This window comes from Enoplosus armatus, chromosome 7 (assembly GCF_043641665.1).
Source record: "Enoplosus armatus isolate fEnoArm2 chromosome 7, fEnoArm2.hap1, whole genome shotgun sequence".
Taxonomy (NCBI): domain Eukaryota; kingdom Metazoa; phylum Chordata; class Actinopteri; order Centrarchiformes; family Enoplosidae; genus Enoplosus; species Enoplosus armatus.
The window spans coordinates 520001-537662 of NC_092186.1; the positions used below are offsets into that span (position 1 = coordinate 520001).

At 42.3% G+C, this 17662-nt stretch overlaps 1 protein-coding gene across 1 annotated transcript in view; it reads left to right on the forward strand.

Annotated features, from left to right (window-relative positions):
• The window catches only part of LOC139288028 (ephrin-A2), a 53171-nt gene that overhangs the window by 13 nt on the left and 35496 nt on the right, over positions 1-17662 (forward strand). The window contains exon 1 of the mRNA XM_070909264.1: positions 1-151. This exon is cut by the window's left edge and continues 13 nt beyond it. Within this exon, the coding sequence (XP_070765365.1) occupies positions 1-151 (151 nt within the window). The remainder of the gene's footprint in view (positions 152-17662) is intronic.

A 17662-nucleotide genomic window follows, 5' to 3' on the forward strand; every position in this document is an offset into this window, starting at 1 on the left:
CGCAGCGCTCCGCGCCGCCGCGCATGGGGCGCTCCGGGCGGCCGCTGCTGCTGCTGCTGCTCGGCCTGTTCCTCCGACTCTGCTCCGCCGTCACCGACGACCGACTCATCTCCGACCGGTACGGAGTCTACTGGAACAGCTCCAACCCCAGGTAAGACCCGGTCGCGAGCCGGTGTTAGAGAGACCGGAGACAGGGGAGAACGGGATCAGAAGGTCCTTTAATGTAAAAGTTTGAATGTTTCTTCTGAGGAGCAGATGTTTCATTCAACCACCTGAGAAGTTTCAGTCAAACTGAGGCAGATAAAAGTCTCAGCTTCAGAATATTTTGTAATTATGAAGTCCTGTCCACACAGGACTCATCTGGACTCAGGAAGTCCAGAACAAAAACCTCATGAAGAGACTGAGACTGAGACTCATCTGGACTCAGGAGGACAGAAGGTGTCAAAGTGTCTCACATTAAAACAGAGCAAACATCCTGAAACAGCAAAGACGTCAGCAGCTGATTCACAGAAATATAATGATGAATATTAATAGAAACATGATACTGTACAATCCATCAGAGAAGGAGGCCGCCCTACATTTCATATTAACTGATGAATAAGTCAGACTTCTGATTATTACTATTATTATTGTATATATGATAGTTCTGTGACAAATGAAATGATAATTCATTCTGTAGAATGTATCTAATAACATTAATTACAGATGAAACAATAATTCAATTAACAACAGCAGCAATTAAAATGATACATTTCTGATATTTCATAAACTAGATGATTAATAACGACACTTATTTATCCACAGTGAGATGAAAATAAAGACAATTAAGAAAACTGCAACTAGAAGAGATTTAAGTTATTATTTAATCATTATTGATTGATTTCAGAACAGGTGAGTCCGTAGCGACAACATGAATCTCTCGTCGACACACAAACACCTGAGTTTTAATGAGTCGGTCCACCTGACCCCGGCCTCCCCTGCTGTGACCTTTGACCTCTGCTGTCACCAGCGTGTCAGTACTTCACTGTATTTTCTCTTCTTCTGTGGTTTGCTTACAACATTTCTGGCAGTAGTGACTGTATTCTGCGCCTGGTAGCAGAGAGTTAACAGCTCACTGTTCTGCCCTCTGATTGGTCGGCCGGTATCTGAACTGTCCAATAGGAGCCTGCAGTGTTGTCGTTGTAATCTTGCAGGTTTTATGGTTTCATTTTGGTTTTATTCTTTCAGTCGCATCAAAACATCCATCGACACAAAGTTTGAATATAAGAGAAGGAGCACATGGAGGTTTGAGTCCTCAGAGAGGCAGGAAAACCTCTCTGTAACAAAGCCGTGTGTGTGTGTGTGTGTGGTCCTCCAGATGTGAGCTGTAGTATTCCAGGTGAGGGCTGGTTCTCGTGTCTGAGGTTCAAATTCTTTCTAAAACAGCTCATATATATAATATATAGAATATATATATATATATTCTATATATATATGTCATTATATATATATAATATAATATATTAGATTTCCTGTAGAAAGCGTCTAAACACACACTTGTCTGTATGTGAATTCCTCACATGATGAGAGGCCGACTCCGTGTGCTGAGGAAGATGATGTGATTCAGTGGAAAGCTCCAGAACAGCTGCTGAGTGCACCTTTACATGTGATGAACATGTGAAACTGATGTTCTCACGTGTGTGAAAACCACATTTGTAACATGTGATAAATGTTAAATATGTGATTAATACACATGCATTTTTGTATCAGCTGACCACATTCAGTCAGAGATAGACCAGCCCTCAGCCAAAAAAGTGAGGATTTAGTTCTTAAACAGAAGCACAGTTTGAGACAAACAGAATTCACACTGTGTGACTTTAAATCATAAATCTGATCAACATCAGAACTGTGAAAATACTGTGACCACGTTACAGACAGCGATCATCGATAATGAGGCACAGAACTGATCGATTGATTGGTGGAAGAAGAATAATGATATTTAATTATCGTGCAGTCAGACGTGCTGGTATCTGAAGTTTTGTCTGTTGTGATTTTCAGAATATTTCTGTAATACTCCGTACAGTATGTCTGTACTGCAGTTTCAGTCACCTCACAGTACTTCAGTGTCCTGTTGTATTTGTGTGTGTGTGTGTTAAAGAGCTGCAGATATCGCTGATTGTATTTCTACTACATGAATCTGACAGCTGCAGTATTCAGACTGAGTGTGACGATGGATCATTTTATATCATGATTTATTTTTTCAAACACCAGCTGAGAAACTGTTCATAGATACAACAAGCAGACAGGAGATGATCACTGATTGATCGCTGATGGATCACTGATCATCACAGCTCGGCCACTTCTCTTTCTATCATGTGTCTATCGTGATCTGCGGTCACTAGAGATCTTTCATGTTTGACGAAGATAAAATAAAGTATATGGATATGATGATAATAATAATAATAATAATAATAATGTGTGTAAGATGTCGCTTCACTGTCAAAAACTGTGACCTCATCGTGGTTTTACTGCCTGGTGTTTTGTACTTTGTGGTACTTTGTGGTACTTTCTTGCGGCTGTTGGTGCTTCAGTGTTGTGACTTTATTCTGATCTTGTAGCAGTTTCGTTTCCAGGAAGTCCGTCAGTACTTTATATACTGACGGCGTGTCTGAGTGTTTCACAGCAGCGTTACTGTAATACTGTAATACTGTAATACTGTGTTAGCAGTCAGTTTATAGTATCTACATATATATAATATTTTTCTATACATTAAATACATTATATATAATATACATTATATATACACACACACATATATAATGTATATAATATATTATATACATTTGGCCACTTTTCTGTAAAACAACAAACTACAAAAATATGTTTTTTGTTGATGTTTGAAGTTTTTCTCGTTAAAATCCTGAAAATTCTTCTTTGAATTCATTTTTTGTGCGTATGAAAATAAATATGCAAATAAAATGTGACAAAATGATTTGCTTAAATTTCACCTTAGTATCAAATCACACGTGACCTTTATCATCACGTATCGTTCACATCTGGATGTTTATTTGCATTTTTTTTGCCAACAATAAAACAAATACTTCTGTTTGATGCAGAATTTTATTATTTTATTTTACACATAAACCAGGTTCAAAGAAAACGTTTCAGTTTCTACGTCTCTTTAGTTTAAAGGTCAGAGAGTCACAGCGGCTTTTGTCAACTTATTTGTTCGTCTTGTAAATCGACTAAATTCAGTCACTCAGTGTGTGTGTGTGTGTGTGTGTGTGTGTGTGTGTGTGTGTATGTGTGTGTGTGTGTGTGTGTGTGTGTGTGTGTGTTCGCGCGTGGTTGTCGTCATCCTGCAGTCTGTAATTTTCCTTCACAAACTGAATAAAACATTTTATTTTGAAAAATCAATTAATTTAACAGACGAGACAAAATTAAAATGAATAATAATAATAATAATAATAATAATAAATGTAATTATTTGTGTGTGTGGATTTGTGTCCAGTTTAAACCAGCAGTCCTGTATTAAATCCTCCTCCATGAAGTCCACTTCGTGTTGGACTGTGTCCTGTTACACTGACAGCTGTCAGTCTGTGATGCCCTGACAGTGAATCTACATCCAGAACTGTTGCATTCTGGGAGAAAGTCTAAAAAGTGCTGCAGCGTCCTGGTCTGACCTTCAGAACCAGCAGCACCAGTCTGTTACTGGCCGGGGTCCAGTAGGACCCACATGTCACACCTCTGGACAGCCGAATGTCGCTTGTTGTAAATGTCACACTCCTTCAGACCTCATGATGAAGTCTTCATCGTCACGTCTTCTTCAGGTCTTCTCTCTCTCTGGTTGAAGCTGCAGATCGTGGTTCTGGTTCTGGTTCTGGTTCTGACAATGAAGTCAAACCTGATCAATAATAGAAGAAGCAGAACCTGGACCTCTAAGTTGGAATGAAGTAGTGGGACGTTACGTCCAGAAATATGATGATGAGTGTGATTGTTCAGGTTTCTGATTGGCTGTCGTCATATTGGTGAATGTTTGTGCGAGGTATCGATGAGTCAGTTATTTTTAAAAGAATCGAAGCCGAATTTGACGAAGTCTTTAAACGTCTTTAAAAGTCTTTAAACGTCTTTAAATGTCTTTAAAAGTCTTTAAAGTCTTTAAAGTCTGTAAACGTCTTTAAACGTCTTTAAAGTCTGTAAACGTCTTTAAACGTCTTTAAACGTCTTTAAAGTCTGTAAACGTCTTTAAAAGTCTTTAAACGTCTTTAAAAGTCTTTAAACGTCTTTAAAGTCTGTAAACGTCTTTAAACGTCTTTAAACGTCTTTAAAGTCTGTAAACGTCTTAGTTGATGATTCATTTTCCGTCGATGGATTGTTTTTGTTATTTTGTGTGAATATCTAATTGTTCTGAAGTTTTTGTCCCAGTTGTGTTGCCGTAGGTCTCTTTAAAAACCATTTCTGCTTCTGTTGCGGTATTTCTCTGTGTACTGAAGCTCTTTGTGAACTTTTACTACAGCTTTCTGTCACCAGACTTTCTGCTCAAACTGATCTCAGATCTGTTTGGAGCTCAAATGAAGCATTCTTCAGTTGTGACTGAACTCAGTTTCAGTAAATGAAATTATGAGGAAATGAAGTGTCCTCTGTGGCTGTAGAGCGCCCGAGCCAAAAACCCCAAAACCCCAAAAATGTTAACTTCATTAAAGTTTCCTCAAAGCAAAAAACCTCCAGAAAAACGTCCCAGAGCAAGAAGACAAAAGCAGCCGAGTGAAGAAGACGAGCTCCTGATGGGTTTAATAAAAACCAACGTGTGAGTCAGACAAACAGCGGAAAACATGAGTTCATCCTGACTGAGTCTCATGAACAGTTCTGCTGCTTTAAACAGGTTCTTGTTCTTCTTCTCTGTGTTCCTCGTTACTGACAGAACGTTAAAAACAAATCAGGATCAATATGAGTTTGTGACATGTTCACAAACCATCTCAGAGTGGGTTTACGTCTCCACGCTGTAGAAAGAAATATGGACACAATGAGATCACGTGTAAATTTACCCAAAGACTGTGTGAAACTCAAAGTTCCCACACTCTGTTTGACCCTGAAGTTACAAGTACATTTTATTTAGACAATTAAAAATGCTACAAATCTTTTCTCCATAAAGCTGAATCACGTCAGTCTGTGAGCGTCCACAAACTTCTGGCCAAGAAGTGAAGCTACTGATCTGACATCAGTTCTCTCTTCTTCCTAAACATTCAACCTATGAGCCTCTCTGTGTGGAACTGATCTGGGATCATTTTAATGTGAGAAAACATGAAGTCAGAGAAGCTGTGGAGACAACTAGTAATGATACTACTACTACTAATAATAATAGTGATACTTTAGCTGTGAGTAAACTCAGGTGGAGAACAGCAGCATGTCCTCCGTGTCCCACAATCCATCACATTGACAGGTAATTGTGTGATGGTGTGTTCAGGTGCTCCCGATCAACTTGTCCAGTGTTTGGACACATTGTTCTTCACCACACGGAGGCCGGGACACATCAGGACACACATCGGGATGTTACAGGGACACCTTCACTACACCTGGTCCCCCCTGACCCCTAACAGGCAGGTGATTCCAGACCTGCTGCTCTGATGTGTTCAAGTCAAACTCAGAAACTCAGCAATCCTGGAAACACACTTTGTTTCTGCTGGTAAACTTCATAAGATGATGAGGAGGGCCTGAATGACCTGAACAATCGGGGGGGTCAAAGGTCAAACACACTCCCAGGAAAGAACCAGTATGTCAGGATTCAGTCCCACAGCACTTTTACTGGAAACTGGACTGTGAACCTGACAGGACGGATCAGAATCCAAAAACCAGCTCATTAACTTTTTACCCCCCCCCCTTCGCAGTCCGGCGGGTTTTTGGTGTTTTTTTTCTGTAGTCTGGCGTCCGTCGGTCCGTCCCTCAGCTCGTCTCTCTGTCTCTCTGTTTGAGGAGAAAATGGCGGACAGTTTTGTTCAGAGTAAGAAACAGAAACGCACCGCTGCAGCCGCCATTTTGTTCTGCCTCTTAACTCCAAGGTCACCCCCCCCCCACCCCCCAACTGACGAGCAGCCGGCCGTCGTCTCAGACGGACGGAGACGAAACACAACGTCTGAAATTGATTTCCCAAAACAGACGAAAACATAAACGCAGGAAGCAGCACTGTTATCAACAAGCAATATTAGGATTAAATAAAGTTCCACAACTCAGACTGTGTCAGACTGTGCTGCTGCTGCTGCTGCTGATGATGATGATGAAGACATGGTTTTCACTGAGCGTTTGTCATTTTTATTCCGACACATTAAACTGCTCATTAAATCCTCTTAACGAGTTCGCCTGTAATCTTCATTCTGAGAAACGACGGCGTCGATTTTTTATGAGATATACATTTATGTTTATATATATTTATATACATTTATATATATATATTAATATATTTATGATGTTCATCAGCTTATTGTTGATGTTCTCTCAGCTCAGCTGATGGTGGCGCTACAGAGACGATTGAAAACGTATTAAATATCAGCTTTTATTCGCTGTAAACTCGTCGTATTTGAAGAATGAAAATCAGGTCTTGAATAGTTTGTTTGTTTCAGACCTGAAGGAGGAACAGAAAACTGCCTCGTGGATGTGTGATCGTTTCTCTGACGATGTCATTTATTTGTATAAAATAGAAATGATCAGATCATTTTGTATGCATTATTTACAGACATTAAACATATTGAAACAATTTGAACACTATTAAGCAGCAACACCAGCTTTTTTTTCTCCTTCATATCTCATCAAAATGTCTCGGAGGTGTTGGAGGAGTCAATCAACTTTAATAATAAAATGAAAGTGTGATGTTTAAAAAGATAAACATGAAAGTTTCTGTTCTCTCCGGCTGCTTCAGCATCTCTGTTCCGATGGTCTGCTGCTCTCAGTGTTCGCAGCTCTCTGTTGCTTCTCAGTGAGATTATCTTCGTCTGTGTTGAACGTTTATTCAGCTGATGTTTCAACTCAAACATCTGGTCTCAATCTGCAGCTTTCAGACGGCACTGAGCTGAAATCAGATTCTGCGTTTATAACTGCTGATGACAAGACTGATGTCAAACTTAAAATGACTAAACACCGACTGCAATAGATCATCCCATTCATCCCGTTCATTCATCCCGTTCATCCGTTCATCCCGTTCATCCCGTTCATCCGTTCATCTCGTTCATCCCATTCATCCCGTTCATTCATCTCATTCATCTCGTTCATCCGTTCATCCCGTTCATCTCGTTCATCTTGTTCATCCCGTTCATCCCGTTCATCCCGTTCATTCATCCCGTTCATCTCGTTCATCCGTTCATCCCGTTCATCCCGTTCATCGTTCATCTCGTTCATCTTGTTCATCCCGTTCATCCCGTTCATCGTTCATCTCGTTCATCTCGTTCATCTCGTTCATCTTGTTCATCCCGTTCATCCCGTTCATTCATCCCGTTCATCCGTTCATCCCGTTCATCGTTCATCTCGTTCATCTCGTTCATCCGTTCATCCCGTTGATCCCGTTCATCGTTCATCTCGTTCATCGTTCATATCGTTCATCGTTCATCGTTCATATCGTTCATCGTTCATCGTTCATCTCGTTCATCTCGTTCATATCGTTCATCTCGTTCATATCGTTCATCTCGTTCATATCGTTCATCGTTCATATCGTTCATCGTTCATCGTTCATCTCGTTCATATCGTTCATCTCGTTCATATCGTTCATCTCGTTCATCGTTCATATCGTTCATCGTTCATATCGTTCATCTCGTTCATCTCGTTCATCTCATTCATCTCGTTCATCCGTTCATCCCGTTGATCCCGTTCATCGTTCATCTCGTTCATCGTTCATATCGTTCATCTCGTTCATATCGTTCATCGTTCATCGTTCATCGTTCATCTCGTTCATATCGTTCATCTCGTTCATATCGTTCATCTCGTTCATCGTTCATATCGTTCATCGTTCATATCGTTCATATCGTTCATCTCGTTCATCTCGTTCATATCGTTCATCTCGTTCATATCGTTCATCGTTCATCTCGTTCATCTCGTTCATCTCATTCATATCGTTCATCGTTCATCTCGTTCATATCGTTCATCGTTCATCGTTCATCTCGTTCATCGTTCATCTCGTTCATATCGTTCATCGTTCATCTCGTTCATCGTTCATCTCGTTCATCTCGTTCATCGTTCATATCGTTCATCTCGTTCATCGTTCATATCATTCATCTCGTTCATCTCGTTCATCGTTCATATCGTTCATCTCGTTCATCTCGTTCATCGTTCATATCGTTCATCTCGTTCATCGTTCATATCGTTCATATCGTTCATCTCGTTCATCGTTCATATCGTTCATCTCGTTCATCGTTCATATCGTTCATATCGTTCATCGTTCATATCGTCAAGACGTTTCAATTCTCATAGAAATAAAGTGAAACTAAAGTGAAAGCAAAGTTTTTATTAACGAGTGACAACTGACCGTGTGACATCACAGCATGACGCATCAGTGTGATGACACATAATGATAGTTTGTGGATCTTGTTGGCTGATGACCTGCAGGATCACACGATGCTGAAGTCAACATGTTCAGTTGGTTGTCATGGTGACTCTGGACTCCATGTATTGTGTGTGTGTGTCTTTGTAAATGAGTCTTTATTGTCCGTTGGATGTTGGTGCAGTTTCCTGGAACACGTTGTTCAGATGGATGTGGTTTCTGTCAGCAGTGATGGGAGCTGTGCAGCAGGAAACATCCTCCTGTTTTTTCGTTTTTTCGTTGCTGGTCTGGACCAATGGCGTGGCAGCGTGGCGTCAGCAGGGAGAGGTTCCTGTCAGAGCCGCTCCTCCAGTTATTTTTATATTCTCTCCTCCTCGTGTCTCAGCACTTCATCATGCTTTCTGCTCCCCGCTCATGCATTTTAATGTCTGACCCACATTTCATTGGATCTGCACACACACACACACACACACACCAGGGAAACTTTGAAGTCCTGGCTTGAGCACACTGAGGAGGAGGAGGAGGAGGAGGAGGGTGAAGAGCTGCAACCTTTCACTGTTTTCTGATGAAATTCGCCCTGAAAAGCAGCAGAGAGAGAGGAGCAGGTCAGACCAGGAGACGAGCAGCGTCACCAAAACTCTCTGAAGATTTTACTTTGAGCTTCTTTCACATTTCTGCATGAAGTCACAAACATCTGCTTTAAAGGAGCACTCCGACATTCAGTGAAACCCTCATCACTTTCATCTCTCACGTCTGTAGCTTAGCTTAGCACGAAGACTGGAAGCTGGAACTGTTAGCCTAGCTCCATCAAAAGAGAAAAAAAACATCCAAGTCTTAATGTGTAAAAACACACACACAAAATAATAAATGAAAAAATCATTTCACTAAAACAAGTGAAAGAATCAAGCTGTGATCGGCCCGGTTAAAATGGTCAATGGTCTCACTTAGAAAGCGCTCATCATCCTTTACGGTTCTCATTCACACACTGATGGCGACTGAGCTGCCATGCAAGCTGCTGGTCTCCAACTGGGGCAACTTAGGGTTCAGTGTCTTGCTCAAGGACACTTAGACATGACGGGGGGAGCCGGGGATGAAACCTCCAACCAGTTCTACCCTGCTCTACCTCCTCTATGGTGCTAACCACTGCGCCACCATGCCGCCCACCCGGTTCTGTCTGGTTCTGTCTGGTTTCAGGATACTGAAGTCAAACAGCAAATTCCTGAATGAAGTGAAACTGACCTGAGAACAAGTGAGGTGCTCTCAGCACACAGGCTGAAGATGAGACAGACTGACCTGTTAAAACGGACAATTTTTAATTGGAGTTCTGTACACGGGCTGTTGAGCCGGCTGCAGTTTTATATTCAGCGTTGAACTAAAAAGACATTTTTAAAACAATTAAATCAAAATGAACAATGTGTCCAACGCTGACTGAGTGTTTCCACTTTACACCCAAACGTCTCTGAAACTGAATCTGTTTCACGTTGAGTTACTTCTTCAGTCGTTTGCTGCTTCACGAGATTTATGTTGTAATGTTCAGCATGCAAGCTTTATTTTCCTCTAAATAAGAAAACCTCAGCTAATATTATAATATATATATATATATATATATATATATATATATATATATATATATATATATTTCTGCCTATTTATAAAAGCTATTTCTTTATATTTGCCTATAAGTGTTTAGCTGTTTATGTGTATTTGCTTCTTCCTGTACATGGATGAATTACTGCTTGAGTCTACTGGGCTCAGGTGGTCCAGGTCTGGGGCCCTGAAGTCTTCTGCCGCATCCTGTAGTGTCTGGCATGCTGACCGACGGTGGCAGGAAGGGTTTTATATTTTCAGCCTCTTTTTGTCTCCTGCATGATTCAGATACTGAACACTTCACAGTGCGTGTGTGTGTGTGTGTGTGTGTGTGTGTGTGTTGTTGCTGTAAATAAAATTAAGAGCTACTGAGTACCTTATTACGTGTGTATTAGATTTGGGTGTTTTCATGTTTTTATGAGGACGTATGAAATGTAGTTGATGAACACATTAATATTAATATCACATGACTCCGCTGGCATTAAAAACATTTAAAATGAATACCAGAACTTTGTTACAGCAGTAAAAACAATACAAATAAACAGTCCAAGAGTTTTTTCACAGATCATAAAATTGATTTGAAATCAGCGACAGTGATCGACGACCTGAGATCAGTTCCTGGTTTCAGGCTTTGATTTGATTTAATCTGCTGCTCTGCTGGAAACTGGAGGAACAGACTGTCATCGTGTCCTGATGGCGGTCTGTCGTCCGTCCGTCCGTCCGTCCCTTTATTGTTGCTGAAGGGATCAATTTGTATTGATTACAGAGCCCGATGGTGGTTTTAATTTTTATTCCTGCACTGATTTTGGATTTCATATTTTAAAATATTAACTCATTCATTTAATAAGTACATTGATTTTATTTTATCAGCGTTTCACTTCGGTGGACAGAAAATGGTTTTATGTTGAATTCGAGTTATGTGCTGACAGGAAGTCTAACTGCGACTCCAGAGCTAAACGTCTCTGTTGTTTCTGCCGACGCTTTTATTCATCTGTTTTCAGGTTGTCGTCTTTCTTTCAGTCAGAAGTAAATAAATGTGACATGTAAATGTCTTCATGTTCACGTCTGAGTCTGGGTCACATGACATGTTTCTGGTTTTTAAAATAATGTTTTGTGTCTTTCGCTGACCGACAAACAACAACATGAACTGCAGCTCAAACACGCTGATTCATGCGACGACGCTGAAGCTGTTTGTGACGGCATCATGTGACGCGACGTGAAACCGTGACCGTGTGATCTCTGATGTCATATGATGGTGTGACAGCGTAATGTCACAGCATGACGTGACATCATTAATGCGACATGATGTGACATCAAGGTGATGTGATATGATGAAAGGTGATGGCATGATGTCACAGCGTAACATGACATGAAGTGACAGCATGACATAATGTGACGTAATAATATGCGTGACATGATGGCCTGACACTATGCGACGGACGTGACAAGACGACATGGCGGTGTGGCGTTATGACGTGACGGTGTGGCGTTACGGCGTGACAGTGTGGCGTGACAACATGACAGCGTGGTGTGACAGTGTGGCGTGACAACATGACAGTGTGGTGTGACGGCGTGACAGTGTGGCGTGACATGACGGCATGGCGTGACGGCGTGACAGCGTGGTGTGACAGTGTGGCATGACGGCGTGACATGACGGCATGGCGTTATGGCGTGACAGTGTGGCGTGACGGCGTGGCGTGGAATGACAGTGTGAAGTGACGTGACATTAGTTTGATCAGATGTAAAAGGAAAGTGTGACGTGACCGTGTAGCGTGACATGGCAGCATGACGTCACATGACAGCGTAATCTGAAACAGTACCACAGGTTCATTCCAGTCTGTTTCCTGATTGGTCCGTTGGCTCCTCGTCGAGGGATCTGGAGGTTTGTGGAGCTCAGAGCAGATGGTGGCCTTTGACCTTCCAGGCAGCTTGAGACTCGAGGAAGGAAAGAAAAACAGACGAACGTTAGAGAGAGTGCTCTCTGAATATGTGTTTGCTTCTTTATATACCTGCAAACATCGAGTGATCCTATAATAACATTAGTTTAATATAGTCCCCAATGATTTCATAGTAATTATAATAACAATAAGAAGAAGAAGAAGAATGTGTTTTTGCTGTTTGGCAGGAAACTTCAACATCATTACAAGTTGTTGTTGGTTTTGACGGATAATCTTGACTCCACTCTGACAACGAAGACAAACAAACCTCCATCAGCTGTTTCTGTTGATGGAGCAGAAAGAAGAGTTTGATTAACTGTTCTCTTACTTTAATTTGGATTCTTTTAGTCTCCCGGCAACATGTGCTGGTTAAACATCAGCAGTAAAACATCAGTCGAGTCTTCAACTCAGCGCGTCGTCCAGATGAAGTAGCCAGCAGCGTCATCAATCAGTCATCAATCAATCAACTATCAATCAACAGTCACTGACATGGAGTTACTCTGCTTCTTTATCTCCACATTTATTTCAGCATTCATTCATGCACACATGATGTCGTGAAGTGGCCGGGTGGCGTGATGTGACGCGATGTGGCACGGGAAAAAATGCTCTCTAAACCAATCACAGTCATCTTGGGCGGAGCTAAGCCCAGGATGCAGCGGCAGACTTATCCCAACAGCCTACATCCGGCGAGTCAGACCTGGCGTCTGATCGGTCCATCCGGTTCAGGCGTCAGCGCTCTGGGCTCCTGTGTCATCTGTCCGAACTTTAAAAATGTGAATTTTCTGTCTGAGGTTCTGTGAGGCTGAGAGAGGGGGCGTTCGAGGACACAAACACTGAGAGAGAGAGAGAGAGAGAGAGAGTTAAAATTAGTTCATCTAAACTTTGTGTAGCGGAGGTGAAGCAACATCCAGAGATTCTTTAAAGTCCGACGCCTAAAGGTGCATTTCACTCCCAAAGACAAAGAAGAAACAAGACGGAGGCCTGAAACAGGAAACAGCAGAGTCTGATGGTGAACATGTGGACGCCGGGAGACGGGGCCTGAACCCCAAACCCGCTCTACCTCCCATGAGACAATGATAACCACTGCACCACCATGCCGCCGTGTACTATATAAACTGTAAATACTGTGTGTACTGTGTGTACTGTGTTTCATGATACGGAGCACATCTGTTGTCGTCTTGTTAATCTGCGCGCTGGCGGCGTCTTGATGCTCGTCAGCTTCGACATCCTGAACACTTTTACTGGCAGTTCGTGGTGCGGGTGGTCAGTGTGTGTAGTTAGTGACTGAGCGAGTGAGTTCGTTTATTGACTGATCACAATACAGTCTTTTCTCTAATAAAACCATCAGCTGATCTCACATCAGTTTCAGGAGTCACATTCTCCAGTTAAACTGTCACTAATATCAGATCAATAATGATCATCGTCACAGTGTTTGAATCAATAACTGGTCCTGAACCTTCAGCTCCGATTTATGTTCTTATTAGATATTTAATCAACATTTCATATCAAACCTCTTTCATTCCTTCAGGATCAATTCAGCTGACCTCAGATCAGCTGCTGTGTCAACTAGGAAAATATCAGATGCCAAACAAGGACTCAGATCAGGATCAGGCCCTCGTTCTAACATGGTCTAATAGGGTCTAATAGGGTCTAATAATGGGTCCAACACTGCATTTACATGTCAGACGCTCTAATAATCTAAATGAGTCTCAATAAACAGCTGCTGGAGGACACCTGAGATAAGCCCCGCCCACTGAGAGACTCCGCCTACAGTCTGTTTGATTTTCACCCAGGTGTGTGTGTTGTCTGTGTGTGTGTGTGTGTGTGTGTGTGTGTGTGTGTGTGTGTGTGTTGTCTGTGTGTGTGTGTGTGTGTGTGTGTGTGTGTGTGTGTGTGTTGGGGTTTAAACAGGATTAGCCTGCAGCTCAGGTGTCCCTCTAACAGGATTACTGAGTCCTCACTGAGGTGTTAATCCGAATTATCAAACGCTGAAAACAAAAGGTGTGTTTGTGGACGGAGCTGAGACACAGAGGGGATGGAGTCTGGGCGGATGGTGTTTAACAACCACCCTCCTTTGTGGTCTGGACCTGTGGACGGATGCCGTCTCTGGTCTGGATGAGTCCTTCAGGTGGTTCAGGCTCAATATAACCAGACACACATTTCGGTGTGTTTCCTCCCTCATCGTGTCATCAGGCTCCTGATTGGTCCTTCTGGAGGTGGGAGGAGCCTTGTGGTGAGCTGGAGGGCTGCAGGTCGCAGGTTTAGGTCCCGGCGGTCCAGCTGTGAAACATCAGGAAGGAGCTGCTGCAGAGTTTAACCCCGTTCAGCCTCCTGAGGAGGCCTCTCCTGCCTGCAGGCTTCAGGACTCAATTTCTTTCCTTCCAGGTTCTTTTTCCATATTTTTGGATTAAACCTGATCCAGCAGCAGCGCCGCTGCTCAGACATGAAGACAAGAAGGACATTTCAAATCTGGAGCTTTTGTTCAGAGTTTAAGTTTGAAATCATTTATCTCGCAGATCATTTAGTGGATACTTCAGATGGTCGTGGTTTATTTTCATTCAGAAGAAGTTTCTGTTTCCGTCGGTTGGAAGTTTTACAATTTAATAATAATAATAATAATATAATAATAATAATCTCGGATTTTAATTAAAGAAGCTGACGACTGTAAATGAAACATTTTTAAACTGCAAATTAAATTTAAATAAAATCTCAATTTCAAAACAGAAATCTCTTGAACCTGGTCTGAGGTGAATGCCAGAGTCTCAGTGTCTCTGCTGTTCAGGATCAGACTGTTCAGGACTCTGAAGGATCACACAATACTGGTTCTCCTCCAGACGGATGCCGAGTCTCAGACCTGAAACCCGATCCCAGCAGGGGCCATGTGTTCCAGACTCTTATCTTCAGTGTTAAATACCTCCGTACCTCCGTCTGTGTGCTGGTCTCTGAGGACCATCGCCCCCCTTTGATCAGCAGCTCAGACTCTGAGCTGATCATCAGTCTCCGATCAATAAATCCTGCCAACAGTAAAGGTCTGAGTCTCGTTCAGCTCAACAACGCGCTGATGAACGAGACACACTTGAACTCACCGCAGGGTTTACTGAGGCTGACTGGTCCCTGACGAGACCTTCAGTGTCACATTCAGGACCGGTTTTTCCAATCGCAGGAGGTTTTCAACCGAGTGAAGAGATTCAGGACGTCCGTCAGTCAGTGTTCATAATTACAAATTATCAGCCTGTTTGCCACTTCTATTATGTAAACAAATATGAATAGAAAGATATTAATATATAGTATTAATATTAATAATGTAAAGAAATCTAGAACTAATAACTGACTTTAGTGCAGCAGCTCATATTTATGTGCATCTTTAATTTGCACGTTAAAAACAAACAGAAGAATGTAACTCTTTGTTTTATGGGTCAATAATCTTCAAATAATGAAAATAAGAAAACACTGTTGGTACATTTTCAGTGAGTCGGGAGTTTCTCAGCAGCATGAACGTCGGTCATCACGGGACTTTTACGGGTTACCAAATGACTTCGTTTCAGGAAACGTTTTGGAAACTGTTAAAAATTACAGACATGTAAAATAAAGCGTTCACAAAGGGGGTCTGTCCCCCATTCGAGTCCAGACATTTCAATTCAACTTTATTTGTATCGCGCCAAATCACAACAAAAGTCATCTCATGACACTTTACATATAGAGTCTCTTTATAATGTTATTGCAGAGACCAACAGTTCCCACCATGAGAAGCACTATGGAGACAGTGGAGAGGAAAAACGGAATAATATTATTATTCATTTGATGCTATTTTCCCGTTTCTCCAGATGTTTGTTCATGTTTCCTGTTCAGCTTCAGTGTTGATAGAAAGTGAATAAATTCAATTCAGTCCTCCAGCAGCAGATTTTATTTTAGTTTTCCTGAATTTGACATTGATGTGAAGGTGGATTTTAATGAGGAGCGTTTGAATTCTTCGCGGTGACAGCCCAGCGGGGTGGGTGGATAGAAAGGGTGGGGGGTTCTGAACTGGATGTTTGGTTCTTTTTGAAGCCTCTTCATGTGTACACCCCACCCTCCTCCACCTCCTCCTCCATCCTTCACCCGCTCTGAAGGTTAATTAAAGTCCTCAGAGCTGATCTGAGGCCAGTCTGGATCACAGCTCCTCCTCCTCCTCTTCTTCATGTGGTTTATGAAACAGAAACAGAACTTTGAAAAGGAGACGTTGTGGTTTGAGCAGCAGTTAGCGGTTGGCGTTGGAGCTGTTTGTTGGGTGACTGACTCGTGACCAGCTGACCAGCTGACGACTGACTCGTGACTGGCTGACGACTGATTCCTCCTCCTCCTCGTGACTGTCGAAGCTCCACCATCATCATCATCATCATCATCAGTGTGCGTTTTATCTGAACGGCATGAAAAGCCGCGGCGTGATCAGCTAGCTGAAGTTAGCAACGCGAGCTAAAGTCAACGATCTCTCAGTCTTTAATCTTTTATTTTAGAGTTCAGAGTCCGAGGTGTAGAAGTAGAAGTACACAAAGTAGTAGAAGTAGAAGTACACAAACTGAAGTATGGGTACTCATGAGGGTAAATCCAACACATTCAGCCAGTGTCCTGTCAGCAGGTTAAATCCTGCTCTGAATTATAAATCACTTTCTTTACGGTACAGATCCATGGAAGCTGATCCTGGTTTTGTCTGGTTCTGTCTGGTTGTGTCTGGTTGTGTCTGGTTTTATCTGGTTTTATCTGGTTGTGTCTGGTTGTGTCTGGTTCTATCTGGTTGTGTCTGGTTGTGTCTGGTTCTGGTTGTGTCTGGTTCAATCTGGTTGTGTCTAGTTTTATCTGGTTGTGTCTGGTTCTATCTGGTTCTATCTGGTTGTGTCTGGTTCAATCTGGTTGTGTCTGGTTCTATCTGGTTGGTTGTGTCTGGTTGTGTCTGGTTCTATCTGGTTGGGTCTGGTTGTGTCTGGTTCTATCTGGTTGTGTCTGGTTCTATCTGGTTGGTTGTGTCTGGTTGTGTCTGGTTTTATCTGGTTGTGTCTGGTTGTGTCTGGTTCTATCTGGTTCTATCTGATTGTGTCTGGTTGTGTCTGGTTCTATCTGGTGGTGTCTGGTTGTGTCTGGTTGTGTCTGGTTCTATCTGGTTGTGTCTGGTCGTGTCTGGTTCTATCTGGTTCTATCTGGTTGTGTCTGGTCGTGTCTGGTTCTGTCTGGTTCTATCTGGTTGTGTCTGGTCGTGTCTGGTTCTATCTGGTTCTATCTGGTTGTGTCTGGTTGTGTCTGGTTCTATCTGGTGGTGTCTGGTTGTGTCTGGTTGTGTCTGGTTCTATCTGGTTGTGTCTGGTCGTGTCTGGTTCTATCTGGTTGTGTCTGGTTCTATCTGGTTGTGTCTGGTCGTGTCTGGTTCTATCTGGTTGTGTCTGGTTCTATCTGGTTGTGTCTGGTTGTGTCTGGTTCTATCTGGTTGTGTCTGGTTCTATCTGGTTGGTTGTGTCTGGTTGTGTCTGGTTCTATCTGGTTGTGTCTGGTTGTGTCTGGTTGTGTCTGATTGTGTCTGGTTCTATCTGGTTGTGTCTGATTGTGTCTGGTTGTGTCTGGTTCTATCTGGTTGTGTCTGGTTCTGTCTGGTTGTGTCTGGTTGTGTCTG